At 37.2% G+C, this 18,114-nt stretch overlaps 1 protein-coding gene across 2 annotated transcripts in view; it reads left to right on the plus strand.

The window, feature by feature from the left end:
* Positions 1–17,649, plus strand: part of nyap2a (neuronal tyrosine-phosphorylated phosphoinositide-3-kinase adaptor 2a) — a 174,304-nt gene extending 156,655 nt beyond the window's left edge. For both annotated transcript variants that reach the window (XM_028794632.2, XM_051922411.1), the window contains exon 7: positions 14,797–17,649. In XM_028794632.2, the coding sequence (XP_028650465.2) occupies positions 14,797–15,024 (228 nt within the window). In that variant the 3' untranslated portion in view covers positions 15,025–17,649. The remainder of the gene's footprint in view (positions 1–14,796) is intronic.
* The last annotated feature ends 465 nt before the right edge of the window (positions 17,650–18,114 follow it).

Genomic DNA, 18,114 nt, shown 5'->3' on the forward strand with positions numbered 1-18,114 from the left:
GCCCGGCAATGAACTGATGTCTCATTTATGGTTGCACTCAATGCTGTTAGGATAGCAAGCCTGTATTGGATCATTGGGATCGGGACATAGATGAAGGATGGGTAAAATTGAAATTGATGTCCTATGTGTTTCAAAGGCTGCTATGAATGCAGGGACCTCTATACATATACTTTATAGAAAACACAAACCTTTAGATTCCTTATAGTGCATTGAATGAACCAGAATACACTGCAATACAGTCTTGGGTCTAAGTGGATTACAAACAATCCAGTGCCTTTACCATGTGTACTTTAATGTGGTAGTCACTGGTTTATTTTAGGTGACACATTAAGTTGTAGGAAGTGAATCATCAGGTTTGTACTTTCCAGGAATCATTTGTTAGATGGATGAATATGTAGGTTTTTAAGCATATTGAACACAAAATGGTTTAATGAAACAGATTGGACCACAGACAGAGTAAGTAAGAGCTGTAAACTGGAAGGTTGGTTAATACACGAGTATGAAAATGTTTCCATTGTCTAGGTGTATTTTAAATGTAACAGCCCAAGAGGAGCTCAAAGAACAGCCTCTGCAGATCCAGCTTGAGAGTGTCAGTTTGGCCAACTAGTGAGGATCCCCCAAAGAACCCCCCGCAACTGTCTGCTTTTGGTGGTATACTGGCTTGGTCCAATGAGATGAAACACAGACCTTGCTGCAGGAACTGCATCTGTTAACAGGACTGCTGTGCCTGTTATTACAGCAACCCTTAGCAAAATGAGATGGGATGAGATGAGGTAAGAATATGTGTAGAAAATTTGGATGGGTAAGTGGTTAGCTAATCAAGTAAGTCAGAGTAGGAGTGTACAAAAGAGAATGTTTGTGTGGGACTGGTAGGTCAATTAGTTGTGTAGGTTGAGAGGATAGGAGGATGCTCTAAATGAGAAAATTAGGGTAGCAACTTGTGATTGTAAGTGGACAGCATCCTGGGAGCCAGAATAATTCTCTTTTTTATGTAACCTACTCCATTTAAATGTACATTAACAAATAGTTCTGCTTTAGACTTGTAGAACTATTAACATATAAATGAGTTTTATACAGTTTCAGAATTATATCACCACTTCTGACAAAATATAAAACCGTGAGCATCCTGTCTTACTGCTCTGTATTAAGAATGAACATTATATTAGTTATGTTTGAGTGTTAGTAAAAGTATTCTAAGGTTGCATTGCCCATGAAAGTCTTTATGTAAGTAATAAGTGATTAAGGAGAGTGTTTTCAGACCCTACACTGCAGTAATCCATTCTATATCTTTTATTTCCACAGAGAGGCAATACTTAAGAGACATTTGCTTCATTCAAAAACAAGGAACACTGTCAACATCCTCCTCACCTCCTCCAGTGTTCCCACCCACATACTTGCCAGGCAGCCAGCATGCGACAGAAAAAAAGCAATGCTGTGTGATATTCAGAAAGTTATTCTCCGTTTTGTCATATTTAGCTTGCAGCATTCAGAAATCCATAGCAAATCTGCAGAAAGAACCCACCTCAAGGGGCATTCCTCTCTATGTATACTCATGAATGTTTCAAGGAGCAAGCTAATAATATTGACTTCAGTTTGACTGCTCACATAGACAAAGCACTTTCTTAAAGTGGCCACTCAGCAATCCATAAGCTTGCAGTGCTATAATGTGACCACATCAGCAACAAGGAGATGGCAGTGTCTAAACAGAGCAATTCATCTATAATATGAAGTAAATATGGGGAAATTATAAGCATTCCTTACTCTTCTCCCATTTCAGGCCATTCTTACAGTTATGAGAAGTACTAAATCTGTAGCATAGCACTAAATAATTCAGTTCAATGATTTTGTGTTTTTTTCCAAAATTGTGTTGGTGCCCCCACCCCAGCAACACTATGTTGACCACAAGGGGGTACCCCAGAGCCCCAAATACCAGACACAACTCAGCCAAACACAATTTCAAGGATAAATAAAATGATACTTATTTCATAATACCTTTACAAGGTTTTAGTCAGTTCAGCACAATATAATACATAAATAAGCACCTCCATATCCTTTCACCATTCCTCTGCGAGCTTCATCGTCCTCCTCCTCGTTATTGATTCCTGATGCAGATGAGGTGACTTCCTTTTATGGTGAGAACTTCAAGTGTTGTGGCATTTCACTACAGAAGCCTTTCTGGGTCATACAGAAGTTCCCCAAAATAGGGAGGTCCTCTCCTCACAGCGCCTCCCTGTGGCACCAAGGATTCCAAAAGGATTGCCCTTCTGCAATACAAGTCCCAGGTAACCCTGCGGATGTCCAAATGGAGACTCAGTTAGTGAAGCACTGTTGGGGGGCAAACTGTTCATAAAATCCAGTGGTCCCTCATCCAACAATTATTTGTTCCTCCTGACTGGGATAGAAACTGAGGATCCTCCCACTTGGGCTGTGCCTCCATTTGTAACTCCCATAATGGCTTCCCAGCCAAGTAGGAAGTTATCTTCAACCCTAGCCAGGATGCCAGTCTACCCACTCTGGCACTTAAATATATATATGCATACAATATATATGAAATTGACACATTTTCATCCACATCACGAATGAAGGTTGTTGGGTCAAACTTTGACTCATTCAAATTTGTAACTTGTGATGTTTTTGGTGTCCAATCAAGTTTTGGTTCCTACATTGTGTCCAGTGCTTCCCAATAAAGAAAAAGTGAGTCTAAAAAATTGATGGAATTAAGATGGAATTTTTCTTTTAGTCACTATAATGGCATACTATAATGGGGCAACAAGTAACTATAGGGTGGTCCAGATCTAACTATGCAATTATTGCTTTGCATTGCATTAAAAGTTGCATAGTTAGATCTGGACCACCCTGTACAGTAGCTCACGCCTCTGAGGTTATATCCTTCAACCTGGGCTGTGATGCTTTCTGGTTAGGGATGATTAATTTTGCTTCCATGGGTTATATGCTATAATTCATATGTTTACTGTCATATTGTTGGATGTAGCTAAATTCTACAAGGATGTATTTATATGTGCTATCTCTTAATGGGCAGAAGTCTTTTTAAATGGTGAGAGGATGTCTCAAACCCACTTCTGAAGGTCTGGCTTCCACAAAGCACTGACAAGGGTGCAATATATTTGAAATTTGAATGAATTCATATTAAGTGTATACACTACTATTTATTTATAGTATTTATTCAGGATTTCTATAAAACCCACTCATGTTTTAGTAGCATGATACAAGACAAGAACTGGAGGCTGCTCTTTGGGATGTTATGGGCTTTCCAAAAACCCTCAGAACTGTAAACTGAACTCATCACACATTTATACATTTTTCTGTGCATAAAGAAGAATTGTTTTAATTAAAGGTCTAGTCTGTTTTGAAGCAACTCTGTATACTAACATGAAGGCTGACTTTGAAATTACATGTTTGCAGATTCCAATCTCCCTCCTGTTTCACACTGCATTCCACCATTATAATATGCATCTCCGTAAGCTGTGCTATATGTAAGAAATATAAGCATAATTACTAATGAAAAACAAAAAGAAGCAACGTAGTTTATAGATTTCAAAACTTGTATCTGATACCTTACATTATGCAAAATTCAACATCAGCTAAATTTGATATTCAGCTCTACCCATTTTTAAAATTGCTTTAGATTTTCCTTCACACGTATGTATTGAAGTCCATAAAATTTTTTAATTACCCTGCCAAAAATAATCTACTCTAATCGGCTACTGTGTGAAAAGCGGATATCTTTTAATAATATATCACCACCATTCAAGAAGGTGACCTTTAATTTGCTTTAGTAACAGAGGAAATCCAATAGGTTTCCGGCGCTGTGTTAATGTTTCCTCTGTGTTTCCTTTCCAAGCTCTGAGGAGTCTAACTTGTAACTAAATCTCCTTTGCACTGCAAAATATGGCCACTAGAGGGGGGTGCTTTCATGTCTTAAGCCTACTGTCAACGGTCAAAAATAAAAGGAACCCTACATGAAAGATTTATACTTTCTTTTCTGGAGCATTTAAATTTGAGTTCCACAAACATCCAAAACCAAACCCTTAAGCACTGGTGGGTGGCAAATGTTTAGTCACTGACTTATTTTCTCAATCAGAAAGTTTTAAGTAAAGAATCTCTTTGATCTCTGCCCTTCAAAGTAAAACTAATGAAAATGATTCATATGCAATGCTGTCATAAACAAAATAATTCAATTCATTTTATTCAAATGGATTCTTTTTGATGGCAATCAACTCACATGTTTACTATTTCATAAATGACAGTGAGATGGTTGGACAAAAATTGTACTGAAATTTGTTCCAATATTATTTGAATACATATACATATTCCCATGCTCTTTAACAAGTACAATTTCATGTCAACTATTAAAGAAAATAAAGCACACTATTTTTAAACAATATATTTATGTATTTATAAATTTCACTGTTGTCTGAACATGTGATAATATTACTATTACTACTACTACTACTGCTACATAACATGCACGTGGGATGAAAAGGCCACTTAAGTGCCTCAATCGAGCTCACATTCATAACTGAGACTGAGTTGGCAGCTTTATGGTTTTTAACCCAAGACCTCATCCACTACAACAGGTCACTCCATTTGTGTTTTGGTGGTCTCATTGTCACCTAACTGTAATACTGTATGCTTTTGGAATATTTTAAGGAATCACAACAGTTATGCACATAACTTTTCCCAGGAAAATATTGATAAATTACCAGGTTATGTGTGCTCAAAAGCCTCAAATGTTTTCAGTATTCCAGAGAATACAATGAGAAACTTAACAAGTTAAAGCCCAGTATGGTTTCCATTAATCTCCTCTCTCAGTTTATATGTCAGCCAAGCTGTACACTTGCCAGGTCAAGCATGCAAAATGTCACGACAGCCTTACCCAAAACAGACTGTTTAACCAATCACAAGATAATTGGGCTATAACATATATACATCTGAAGGAGGAAGTGCAGTGGCTTAAATCAAGTAAACAGTATTCAAGAGTCTGACTCAAACGTAGATAAATAATCTGCTAATGTGTTTCAAAATTAGAATAGAGTAAATGTCCATATGATATGAGGAAGAAATTTGTTATAAAGCTTTTGGGTTCAGTAAACAGTTGTAGGCCTTAATCCACTTAATTCAGAGCCAGGAACATCAAAGGTAAGATAGGAACCAACACTAGTCGAGGTGACTGTCCATCAAAGTGCTCACTCTCATGCACACAAATACACACACAGGCCTAATGCAGACTCTTTATTCACTCCAACATGCTCCTTCTTGGGAGGAAAATCAGCTGATTTAAGAAAAAATCCCAGTCATACTGGGGAAGAAATATGAAAACTGCACACAGATAAGCAGTGCAACACCAAGCCCATTAAGCCATCATACAATGCTAGTGTACGGCATTCGTGTCACAAGCTCCAAATCTATTTTGCATCTCTCAGGATCCCCACTCCCTTTACTCTTTTCCAGTCTGGAATTGTCATATGTGGAGCCATCCTTCTAAGTGTGAAACAAGTGAATCCCACTTTTCCATGGGACAGATAGCTTGGTATTATCCCCAGTTTCATTTGTGAAAATCGCTAATACTACCAGCATGGAAGCATAATAGGCTGAAATTAAATTAATTTTCAGAGTTTCTTAATCAAAAGTAACACAATTTGATTTAATACTTTTCAAATTCAACTTGACAATACATCATTAAGTTGCATGGGAAAACAGACAAATCAATTCGATGTAGTCACCTAATCTCTAAAATGTATTAGGCTTTTATGAATTAATAATTAAATGGTTATACTACTGCGGTGGGTTGGCACCCTGCCCGGGATTGGTTCCTGCCTTGTGCCCTGTGTTGGCTGGGATTGGCTCCAGCAGACCCCCGTGACCCTGTGTTCGGATTCAGCGGGTTGGAAAATGGATGGATGGATGGTTATACTATATTTAGACGAGCATCTCCCCACTATTAAGTCACTTCCCCCCTGGAAAGAAAAAACAAACAAATATGGCGGCTTTAGAGTTGAATCTGACAGGCATGGGGCAGAATGTGATGCTAAACAAAGCACAAGGTCATCCAAGGCATTTACAGACATACACCCCAATGTGTATAATTTACGTTTCCAAAACACCAATTTCTTTCCTGACATTTCTTTAGATTATGTGCTGGAGATAAACTTCCCAGCACTTCAAGGAGTATGACCCTAAAGAAAATTAATGATTATAAGCAAGGGCAGGTAACTCATAGTAAACCTTTCTGTGAAAGAGGTGGGTCAAGTTCAATGAAAGAGATGGGTCAAGGACAAGAATTAAGGATTTGTCAACACACTTGCTCAACATAGTAAAACACTCTTGACACCACTGTAGAAAAGTATATATTACCAGAAAACAGTTACTCTCCAAGTAGAAGCCTGCATGTTACTGATTTTTTTCAGGCTAGATTCAGGACCCAGATCTTGAGTTTATCACCAGTTACAATACACTTCAGTGTTAGATGACTATGTTACAATATCTCAAATGCTTTTTCACATATATCAGCTACTTAATAGGTAGTTAGACAGCTAGGAGAAAATGGGAATATTGAAAAAGGGCAGATGGCTGAAAGCCATATATAAATGTATGTCACACAATGAGCGAACAAATAATCCAATCCTCTTTTAGTAAATGTGATCCTTTCTGATAAAATGAGTCTTAATTTCAAAGAAGAGTATTGCAAATAAACTAAAAGACTTCTTTCCAGGACAAAAAGATGATCATTCAAACTAAATATTTACTGTATATGAGTTTACTTACTGAGGAAATTGTGACTGTTGCTGAAGGCTCTTAGCCATTATTCAGACCCCCGTTCAGAATGTTGGGGAGATGAAGTCAAATCCAGTGGTTCACTATAAACAGAGCCACACATAATTACTTTAGAACATTAGAACAACTTTGATTAGAACAGGCCATTCAAGCCATCAGGCTCCCCAATCCTATTCATGTAGATTCTCCAAAAACATTTCCATCTGAACTACTGCCTTCTGCCCTCTTCTGAGTCTATATTTTTCTTTCTGTATTATGAAGAATTTCAGTTGTTGGTATGTAGCTCTGGCTTCTTATCCTCTTGTGACCATCCTCCACCATCTTGAACCTGGGTGGTCTGTACATGTCCCTACTTGACTTATTCAAACCCCTCCACTCACCTGCTTATCCCAGAGGACTACTATGACTAAACAGTAAAAACAATAAATCAAAGTCCCAATTAAACCTTCCCCGGCAATCACAAACTAATCAATTATTCAAATGTTTCTGTTCCTCCGCCGCCTCATAGCAAAAAGGGCTCCATGCTGTCCCACTTGTGTGCTCTTCAGTAAAGCAGACAACTGAGCATCTCATCAAGTAGTAGTCAATGTAAACTACATACACCTGTTGCAAAATAGATTAAAAATTACTTACAAATGATGTGCCTTTAATAAAGAACTGAACCTTGTTAGATCGAAAATAAAAAAAAAAAACAACCTGGTTCCTGGTTAGAGTGTTTATAACGAGACGCATAATTTATTCATGAACACATAGCGTGACATGAATCTTCTTTGTAAACATGGGTGAATAATTTATGTAAAAGAATTGTAACAACACTAATAATAAGACATTTAATATTCATATCTGAAAAGTGTACATTTCACTTCAGTTTTTTTTTCTTTAATAGTAATATTTACATTAAAAGTTTTCAAAAGTTAACTATACTAATTAATGACTTTAATTCAAAGAAATGCGCATCTAATGGGAGGTGCATGATGACCATTGAAATCGAATTGCAGGTAGTGTAGTGTCAGTCTACTTATTGGACAGCACTTGTAGTCCATTTCTGCCATTACAGTATCTATACACAATATACCGCCTGCCTGCACCAGTACTACTATTTTATTTTTATTTAAAGCATTTTTCAAGAAAGGCTGTAAAAAATAAGTAAATCAGTCAGTTAATTGAGTTGGAGGGGTTTGATTAACTCATTATCGTTGTAGGTGCAGTGTCTAAAACACTGTAAAATAAAAACAAAAGGTTATGAGACAGCATCACAAAAAATAAACAGAATTGTTTTTCTTTAATATGATCTGTTACTAATCCATTCTCTGTTGTTTAGTATTTGCCACATCTGACTTTCCTCTCATTTTACTGTTTAAATCTCTACCAGTTGGATTATATTCTCACGTGGGTCTATGTTAGTAACATAAGGCTTTGATCACAGAACTCTCAATGATCCTTAGCAGTCTCTATTAGCATTTAATTTTTAATCTGCATTAAAATTATAATATATAACCCTTCGAGGTTGGTGGATATCATGGCCGGCCTGTACACTGGTACTGTGAGTGCTGTGCAGAGTGGAGGCAGAACCTCTGTGTTTTTCACAGTTGATTCTGGGGTTCGTCAGGGGTGTGTTCTTGCTCCTACTCTGTTCAATGCTTGTATGGACTGGGTGATGGGCAAGGTCGTGGGGTCCAGCAGCTGTGGGGCATCTGTGAAGAAAGATTCATGGATCTTAGCATTGCTGATGATGCTGTGATCTTCGCAGAGTCAATGGAGGCTCTGATCAGGGTGCTCAAGAGACTGAGTGAGGAGTCTGAGTGTCTGGGCTTGCGAGTGTCCTGGATAAAAACCAAGATCCAGGCCTTTAATGACCTCTTGGGCACAGCCATCAGCAGTGTGTCTGTTTGCGGAGAGAGTGTCGACTTTATCGAGAGGTTTACTTACCTTGGCAGTGACATTCATGTCTCTGGTGACTCTTCCTATGAAGTCACTAGACGGATTGGAAGGGCATGGGAGGTCATGAGGTCGTGGAAAGGGGTGTGTGGCGCTCCCGATATCTATGCAAAAAGAAGTCTTTAGAGTCCTGGTGCTTCCTGTCTTGCTATATGGTTGTGAGACATGGATGCTATCCAGTGACCTGAGATGAAGACTGGACTCCTATGGTACTGTGTCTCCACCGGAAAATGCTTGGGTACCGTTGGTTTGACTTTGTTTTCGAATGAGTGGTTGCTCATGGAGTCCCGAATGAGGCACATTACCTGCATTGTGAGGGAGCGTCAGTTACAGCACTACGGCCCCAAGGGTGATCCAACTCATAAGATCCTCATTGTTGGGGACCCGAGTGGCTGGACCAGGCCAAGGGGTCGCCCACGTAACACCTGGCTGCGGCAGATAGAGGATAATTTCCGGAGGGTGGGACTGGACCGCATGTCTGCCTGGAGTGTTGCCCACTGGGATCCCGAGTTGTTTCGTTGTGTAGTGGGTGCAGCAACGCACTGTACCAGTGCATGCTCCCCAACTTGACTTGATTAAAATTATATACATTTTTATATTAAATGATAATGACAAATTAATGGAATAAACCCTTTTTATTGCCTTAGTTCAAGGGTTTGTCACCTATTCCATCATCAGCAGTGTAACTCCATGAATAGAATATGGCCGTGTCACATTACTTAGGTTCTCTTTTGATTTTTTTTTTTGTTTTTTGTGATCAAATGCCATTTTGTCCAGTACCATTCATTCCCTGCCAGCTGCCCCAAAATCCCTTATTTCAGCATAGTTGTTTTTAAAATTGTACAGTATATGATGTTTTGTATTCCTCTTATTTTCATTCCACATCTAGCAGTTAACAGGTTGAGAATGGGTGTGTGTGAGTGTGTCCTGCACTGAATTCACACCGCGTCCACGCCGGGTTCCTGCTTTATGCTCAGTTTGACTAGAAGGAGTGCTGGCTCCCTCGTGACACTGGATTGGAACAAGCAGGTTTAGTGGTGATTGAATCAATGATTATTTATTCTAATAATTCTTTCTACTCATTGTGTGGCGACTGAACATTAACAGTCTGCTTTCAAATAAGCGGCTTATTGGGTTACAGTGTTGGTACATTAGATGTGTCGTTTCTTCTCTATTGATGTCAGTAAATGAAGCCTTGCCAGAGGCCCCTAAGATCATAGGTCATAAAAATTAGTCATTACCACAATACTGTGTTGAAATGTGCCTTTGACCAAGCCCTTACCCTGCTTGATCTCAGAATGTTTGCATTCTGTACACTGTACACTGTTTAGGACAGCATGTATCATTTGACACATTGAACATTTGAAGTACATAATACTGTACTTTTTAAAATTATATTTTTGTCAAAGAATACTCGATTGCTTACTCTTTATACAGTAAGTATAACGCTAAAAAGAGGCAATTCCAGCAGCAACAGTCACATTCCAGCTTGTTTTGACAGGCAAATGGAGCAGGTCCCTCCTAGTTTTTTTTCTGCTCCAGATATTCCTTTGCTGAAAATGCCAGCTTCTTAGTAATCAAATAACAGGTGTATGTCCCAGAGCAGTTAAAAGCATGTACAAGAGAAAAAGAAGGAAGGGAGATACGAGTTTGGTGACACCTTTCACGGCAGAATGAATCTGCACAGCTGCTGTTTCTTCTCCAGTTTTTATTATTTGGATCTACTAAAAAGGGAAAAGAAGCTTTCCTGTAGGTTAGGGACATCTACCCTATAAATACAGAGACTGTTAACAATTCATTATAACCAGAGGGCTTTTTGTGTGCCAAAATGGAGCATATATTGTAAATATCTGTTGGAAATAAGGAAATCTAAAATAACAACATGTTGACAAAGGCCAGTTTAATTTATAATATGCATTTAGGGATGAAAGCATTCCCATTCTGTATTATAAACAAGCAAGCGTCATGTTATGTTTTAATAATATTCATCTCTAGGCGTATGCAGTTTCAACTGAGTGAAAAACTGGTCAAAACAGATTTTTTTGTATATTTCTAGCAGTCAGTCTACCAGAAATTGGTGTACTTTTACATTTAATTATAATAATTATGACACAAATGGCTTCACACACAATAAGAATAATACTACAACCAATATAAATTGAATGCAATATCATTAAAAATAAAAACATACTAAAAATATTTAAATAATTAAAGTAAGTTTTTCAATTAGACTTAAAATTACTAAAAGTAGGAGAGTGCCTTAGGTGATGTGGCAATGCATTCCATAATTTAAGTGCACAATAACTGAATATAATAGTAAAAGAGTCTGTCCGGTACATTTAAACTGCGGGTATTGCTAAAAAAGAAGGGCCGCTAGAATGAAGATGCATTTGAGATGATAGTTGTCTATTATACCAAGGAGCTAAACTATCCAGAGCCTTAGAAAGTAATAAAAGAACCTTAAAATCAATTGTAAAATTTACAGGAAGCCAATGCAAGTGCTCACAAACTGACGAGATCTGTACTCTTATACTACAAAACTTTTTTTTTCTTTGTCAACAGTTATGCTGCTGCACTTTAAATCATTTGGAGACATTCTGTAAAATGTTTATTCTGGCCAGTATCAAGAGCATTCAGTAATCAACTCTACTAGTAACAGAACCATGTAGCAGCCATTTAGCCTCCATAAATCAAAGTAAAGACCTCACCTTAGCTGCATTATGTAAATAATCAGAAGAATTCAACTCAAATATCAATCCTAAATTTTGGACTTTTGAGGCTGACAGTTAAGGCATCTTATGAGCTGCTTATTTTATGAGTATCCGGGAAAGCAGGTGCAATAAATCCATTCTTTGATTAATTTACAAACCCAGTTAATCCAGGGGTATGAGTGGTTGGAGTCTATCCAAGCTTCACCGTGAACAAAGTGGAAAGCAACCCATGTGCATTGCTGTGCAAAAAACAGAAGTAGAAATCTATCTAAAACAAGGAATGTTTTTGCAGATAGGCTCACAGATGGCATTCTTTTCCAACATCTGTGCAGATAAATTTGATATCTTTATCTACACAGATATCTTTATGAACTTTGCCCTTTCGTGTCCAGCTCTTGGCCTAGTATTACTGGAATTATTTTAAATTCTTTTTTCATTTTGTGTTGGGTTTGGGGAGCTGGTTCACCACCCAGATGGATGGATGGATGGATGGATGGATGGATGGATGGATGGATGGATGGATAGATAGATAGATAGATAGATAGATAGATAGATAGATAGATAGATAGATAGATAGATAGATAGATAGATAGATAGATAGATAGATAGATAGATAGATTCTTCCTAAAACCACCTTGCATCCTAAGAGATTATTTGACATGCTCATTCTCACAAAGTCAAAGATGAGCTGTAAGGCCAAGGCTGCTATAATTGGTTTTGAAAAATGGCTATGTACAAAACATGGATTGGGTCTTCTCAGTAAATATGAAATAATCTGCCTGTTTTTCAGTACAAGTAACTCTTAAATTCTTTTTCTGTGCAATTTGCAATGTTTTTGCGGTGAACATGACAAAGTAACCTTAATCTTGAGGCACATGTTAATCTCCCTTCTTCATCTTATTCCTCTTTGGAAAATACAAAATGTATCGCTAGAGTTCCAGAATAGTAGTCCACCAACTATTTTTGAGTATCTATCAACCTTCATAAAAACAAACTAACAAAAGTCATTACTGGACACAATTAATTAATAAAATATAGTCTTTAGAAGTATTTACTTTTCCAAACTTATATATAAACGTCTACGTGTGGATGTCTGTCAGTCTGGCCCAAAAGTGCAAGGCTACAACATGAAGCTCAAAGAGCCGGCAAGGCGGCCACAAGTTAACGAGTTGGAAGAAGAACAAAATACAAGGCTACGGCATAAAGTTGAATGAAAGCGACTCCATCGCCAAAGTGAAATCGCCAATGAAAGACAAACTCGCTTAGCCACTAATACTCAAGTGAGGCGAGCACATCGGCAAAACAAAACCTCCGAGGAGAGAGAAACTCGCTTAGCCGCTGATAGACAATGGAGGCAAGCACGTCCGCAAAACAAAACCGCTGACTCTGCATTTCATTTTTTTTTTCTGACGATTTCAATAATTTCTAGGAGAAAACAGGCCTTTTACAGCACGGGCTTACACAGCTAGTTTTAAATATATTTGTAGCATAACATTCTCAAACACACTGGAGGTAGAAACCTGTTCCACCAGCATTAGGCAGGAGCCAACCCTGGATAGAATATCATTTCATATAGAGCTCACATGGGGCAAGTTTAGAATCATTAGTTAACCTAACCTGAAGGTCTTTGGGATGAAGTAGAAAAACTAGACTACCTGGATTTGTAACACCACCCAAAATAAGTTTATGTAAAATGAGTCATATTATTTTTATTACTCAGCACTATCAATTAAATAATTTTGTAAACTCGCTTACTTCATTTCAGGGTCACTAAAGGATGGACCCTATCCTGGTAGCACTAGGCAGGAGTCAGGAGCTATCCCTTGACAGGGAGATAGTCTAATGCTTGAATCCACTGCTGCAGAATTTTACTTAGAATATCACTTGAGCAGTGTTCTATATTTTTTGACAAAGTTTTACAGAAACCTTAAAAATAATGAGATGCAACTCATATTTTCCTTTAGGATGATTTATGTTATCACATTATAGATGGTTTTGCAACAATCTAATACAATTGGAGATTAACATTACATTTCATAATGGAGCATAGTATTATTATAGCATGAACAACAACAACATATATTTTTATAGCACATTTTCATACACGTTTTACAAAATGTCAAAGAAAAAATTACAAGAAGAGAAAAACAAAAATTGTGAAATATATGCATTTTATGAGTTAGATTTTGACAACCTACAAAATCAACATATACTAGCCACAATAACTAACCTAGCAACCTGTGTTCATTTTCCCCAAGTAATAATGCTCTGGTTCTCTCATCTTCTGTCAGTTTTGCAATCTGCATATTCTGCTATGTGACAGACCTATTGTTTGTGCAGCCATATTCTGTCAATAGAAAACAGGTTGAAAAAATATTCCAGGCATTATCTCAGAGAAAACTATACTTCTTGTTGGGCTTGTATACACTTTGGATGCTGAAACACTTGGTGATGCTGTATATAGGGCATCACTAAGTGATCTGTACATTTTTGTTTAAATGTAAGAAAATGTGCATGTATATACCATATTTTTATAGATAGATAGATAGATATAACATGAAGAAAATGTCTGGCTTTGTTAAACATAAAAGAGCAGTCACAGTGAGGCATTATAAAGGTGTGTTACCATTTGCAAGCATTCAAATTAACCAGTATTTTGATTACTTTTGTGAACAAAACAAGAATAAGAGCTCCAAAGTACAGTACTGTATTGATCCAGTTATATCTGGTCAATACACGATTGTATAAATGAACTCAAGAAGGTTTGAATCTGAAACATATTGTAATTAACAATCTTTATTCTACATTGAATCTGTTATCAAGTAGTTTGCAAAGCAAATCACCAGTGCTTCTACTCAGGAGGCACAAGCTCATTTATAGGCCAAACATCTGCAGTGTCACCATGAGTCCTTAATATTTTCCAATAGCTTATCATTTTTATTTTTAACGTGCCCTCCAGGGTGAATATCACCTAAAATATCTTCCATGAGCCATACTCCATAACTTGCAATGATTTGCATTTGGAGAGCTCTAGCCCTATCATGTTACAAAGTGGGTGAATGGTGGAATTTAAGCCTGAAACATTTTTTGATTCAGTTGCAATTCCTTTCTTGTTCGAATCGTCTGTCTTTTCAACAGCATTGAGGACAACAGTGTAATCTTGTTTATGGTGTAAATTTACTTATGATTCATTGTTTACCTCAAACATTTCCCACATTGGAATCAGTATTAGTCAACCAGGGCTGAGTCAGAAGGGTGCAGCCATCAAGAGCTGTTAACTTGTGTAGGTAAGCGTTTCTAAACTGCATGTGTGCTTTTTGATTTTGCTAAGCTCTTGACTTTTCTCCACTAGGTGTCACATATTCAGTGGATGTACGGGGACAACACCATGATGGAAATGATTGAAAAGAAGCGGTGTCTGTGCAAGGAGATCAAGGAGAGGCAGAAACCTGACAAAGGCCTTTGCAAACAAGAAAGCATGCCCATTCTGCCAAGCTGGAAAAAGAACAATGGGACCAAGAAATACAGTCCCCCTCCTTATTCGGCGCAAACTACTGTGTTTTGGGACACAGCCATATGACAATGTCCTGAGTGAAAAGGACAATAACCTTTGGCAATTAACCTTTGAACTACACAGGTAGATCAAAGGTTGTCTTTATAGGGAGACATTTGGGCCTGAAGAGGCTGTTATCTGACTGCCCATCTGGGCCATATAGAAAGTGATTGATCGGGTGTCCAAATGTAGCAATTGTATATCTGAGGGTGCAAAATTATCATGTTTTCTTATTACGGTTTATATTGCATATTTTTCTATTTGAATAAATGTCTTAATATGAAAATTTGCTTAGTATTGTTAGATATTTTGTATGCAGAATACATAGATATAGAGTGATTCAATATGGTTTTGTTATAAACTCTTTTAGCTGTATTTTATGTTTCAATGGGTCATCATCATTGCCATCCCACCACCACCGTTGTCATGGTCATTCACTCATTCCATAAAAGTGAGTCTCTCTATTGAAATAGTAAAATCAAGTCATGTCACTTTTTTATTACACTCAAATGTCAATTTGCTACAGTGATATGAAAAAAAGGAACTATTTTAATGAGCATATATTTTGAAATGTGTTGAAAATCTTATTTTAAAATTTATAATCTTTGAAACAGCTTGCTTTTTACTAAGACAAATCAGCCCCAATTGAGGGACATGTATAGTTTTTATTAAGTGTGGTTGTCCAACTCTCCGATGTTATGTGCTCTGGCATTTATTCATTTATAAACTAGTGCAAATTACCTTGAAAGGCAAATTTTCAAACAAGAAGAGGCCATGCCACCTCCACCCTAACACTGGGTGGCTCAGGTGTCTCAAGCAAATTTTTTTTTTTTCTTCGCTCCAGGATCTTCCTTAGTAAGCAACAACATCAATGCATATTGAGTGAACCTGATTTGCACGTTGAAAAGCAGCATTAGCTTGCAGTATCTTGCCTCATCTCTCCATGCTTGCGTGTGCCTAGGAGCAAGAAGGACTGGGTCTTTCTTTTAGTTGCCTCTGGAAGGGAAGGGCATTTTTTTCTTCACATGTTTCTCATATACTTTTGACTACTTTGCTTGTTTGATCAAAAGCAGAGGTTTCTCGGTTTTGCTACCATGTGTCCATGAATCTTTCCTAACACGTTTCACAAGCCTTGGTGTATCATCATCAAGACCTTCATATGCCACTTATGTTGCCTCATTGTTAGGGTAAATTTCCAAACAAACTCAAACTTGATGGCAAGTAATGAGCAAGTGAAATGTAAAGCAGCCCGATGCATGGGGTGTACCTCTTCTTCCTAGGTAGAACTGCCTGATAAGCAAAATTCGTTGATTACTTTGGTCATCTGTGATACCACTGACATCTGTATGAACCTAAAGAGTACAGTTATGGTGCTTTCTTCTGGTAAAGGCACAACTCTTTTATTAGTTATAACTTTTGATCCTGGAAGTTATGTAGGTAAACCGCAAGGTCAGCTTCACAGTAGTTGGACTCTTGTCTGGCACTTTCAGGTTGGAGCGTTGAGAGTGTCTATGCTGTATGGGTGCCTAAGCCCCACATCTGTCATTGTTTTATACTCTTAATATGTTGGCTCAAAAAGCGCACAGGTGTATTTATTGTATTGTAAAAACAGAAAGTTGTGCTGTGCACAACAAAATTACAACAACGTGGAGATTGACGGGTGCACTATATTTAAGTCTTCAGTAAATTAGTTCAGAAATCTATAAAAGGCTGTAATGATTTACCGACTGTTGAAAAGTCGTGCCACTAACCAATGCTTTTCTTTGAATTTCTGGCTGCGGTCAATTTTGCTTTTTTTCTATAACACTCCGACATAAAATTAAAACTAACAAAGAGACTGTGGACACTGTAATTTCTTGAATCTCGGAGAAAAAAAATTGCCGAAAAACAAAACGAATTTCACAGCTATCATGAAATGTTTCATGTGAGCATTCTTTACACTGTGGTACCCACTGATCTCCTCATGAAAATTATTGTCTTGTACTAGTCTAAGCTACAAGATGTTCATGTTTGTGGAGTGTCCTGAGTTTTTTCTCTGCCTTTCAAGTTCTGAAGCTAGCATTGTCTTAAATGTTAGGCAGTTTTTTAAGCCACCAATGCTACCTTCCCCGTTTCATGAGCAGTATAACAAAGATATTGTTTGTGCACCAGTTAAAACTAATATTGTGGCTCAGTTACTTTTCAATTTTGCTTTGTATGTTGTGTAAATTGAAATTACAAGGTAGGGGACAAAAAAATCCATATCTTAAAACTGTAGCCCACATACTGAGAGCTTTAAGCAAATGGAAACAGGGTTTTTTTTCAGATTTTTTTTATTCATAAAAACGCTCCTAAATATTGGAGGTTGACAAAATATCAATGTTGCTTATAAGTGTGTGAACTGATAGGTAAAATGAATAATGCATGACTGATTTTTCTCCTCAGCAGAAAGTAATTTCACATTCTGGAGGAGATCTTTTATAAAAAAGATAAGACTTGAGTCTGCTTTGTCATTGTAAAGCTCTGCTCACAATGGACACCCATCTAAAACTTGTTGTCTTGTTGCCTTGAGGAGACCATGGTTCACTGTGACTTTATCAAGCCAGTCACTTTGGAGAAAAAAAAACAGAAAGACTAGCATTAAGGTTGGTTGCCTGTATCACTGTAAGGTTACATTTATTAGGATTAAATCGAACTCTTTTTTTACCTTTACTCTAACAGCTGTGCTGTTTATTTTATAGCTTAAAGCTGAAAATAGTCAAACTAATAAGAAAACCGTTCATTAATTGATTGATACAGCCAACTTAGTAACCTGGTTACTGTACTACCAAAAATAAGGAGATATTGCAAATCATAACAATGTGTGCAATTGTTAAATTAAAGCTTTGACAAGCAGCCTCTTATTAAACAGAACTATTCCTGCCTAATTTGTGTTTCTGAGTTTAGTATACAATATCCACAGTTACAAAATGATTGTTTAGCATTCACTCTTTTGTTTCTCAGAGTAATGAGTTTTAATATAATAGTGTAAAAATTATTTTGTGTAAAGTGCACTGTGAATTATAAGAAAAAGCACAGTAATGTCACTTTTTGTCTTTATTGCACTGAAAGTGTTTCCTTTTTTAAATTTCTAAATAT

Source organism: Erpetoichthys calabaricus, chromosome 2 (assembly GCF_900747795.2).
Source record: "Erpetoichthys calabaricus chromosome 2, fErpCal1.3, whole genome shotgun sequence".
NCBI lineage: Eukaryota > Metazoa > Chordata > Cladistia > Polypteriformes > Polypteridae > Erpetoichthys > Erpetoichthys calabaricus.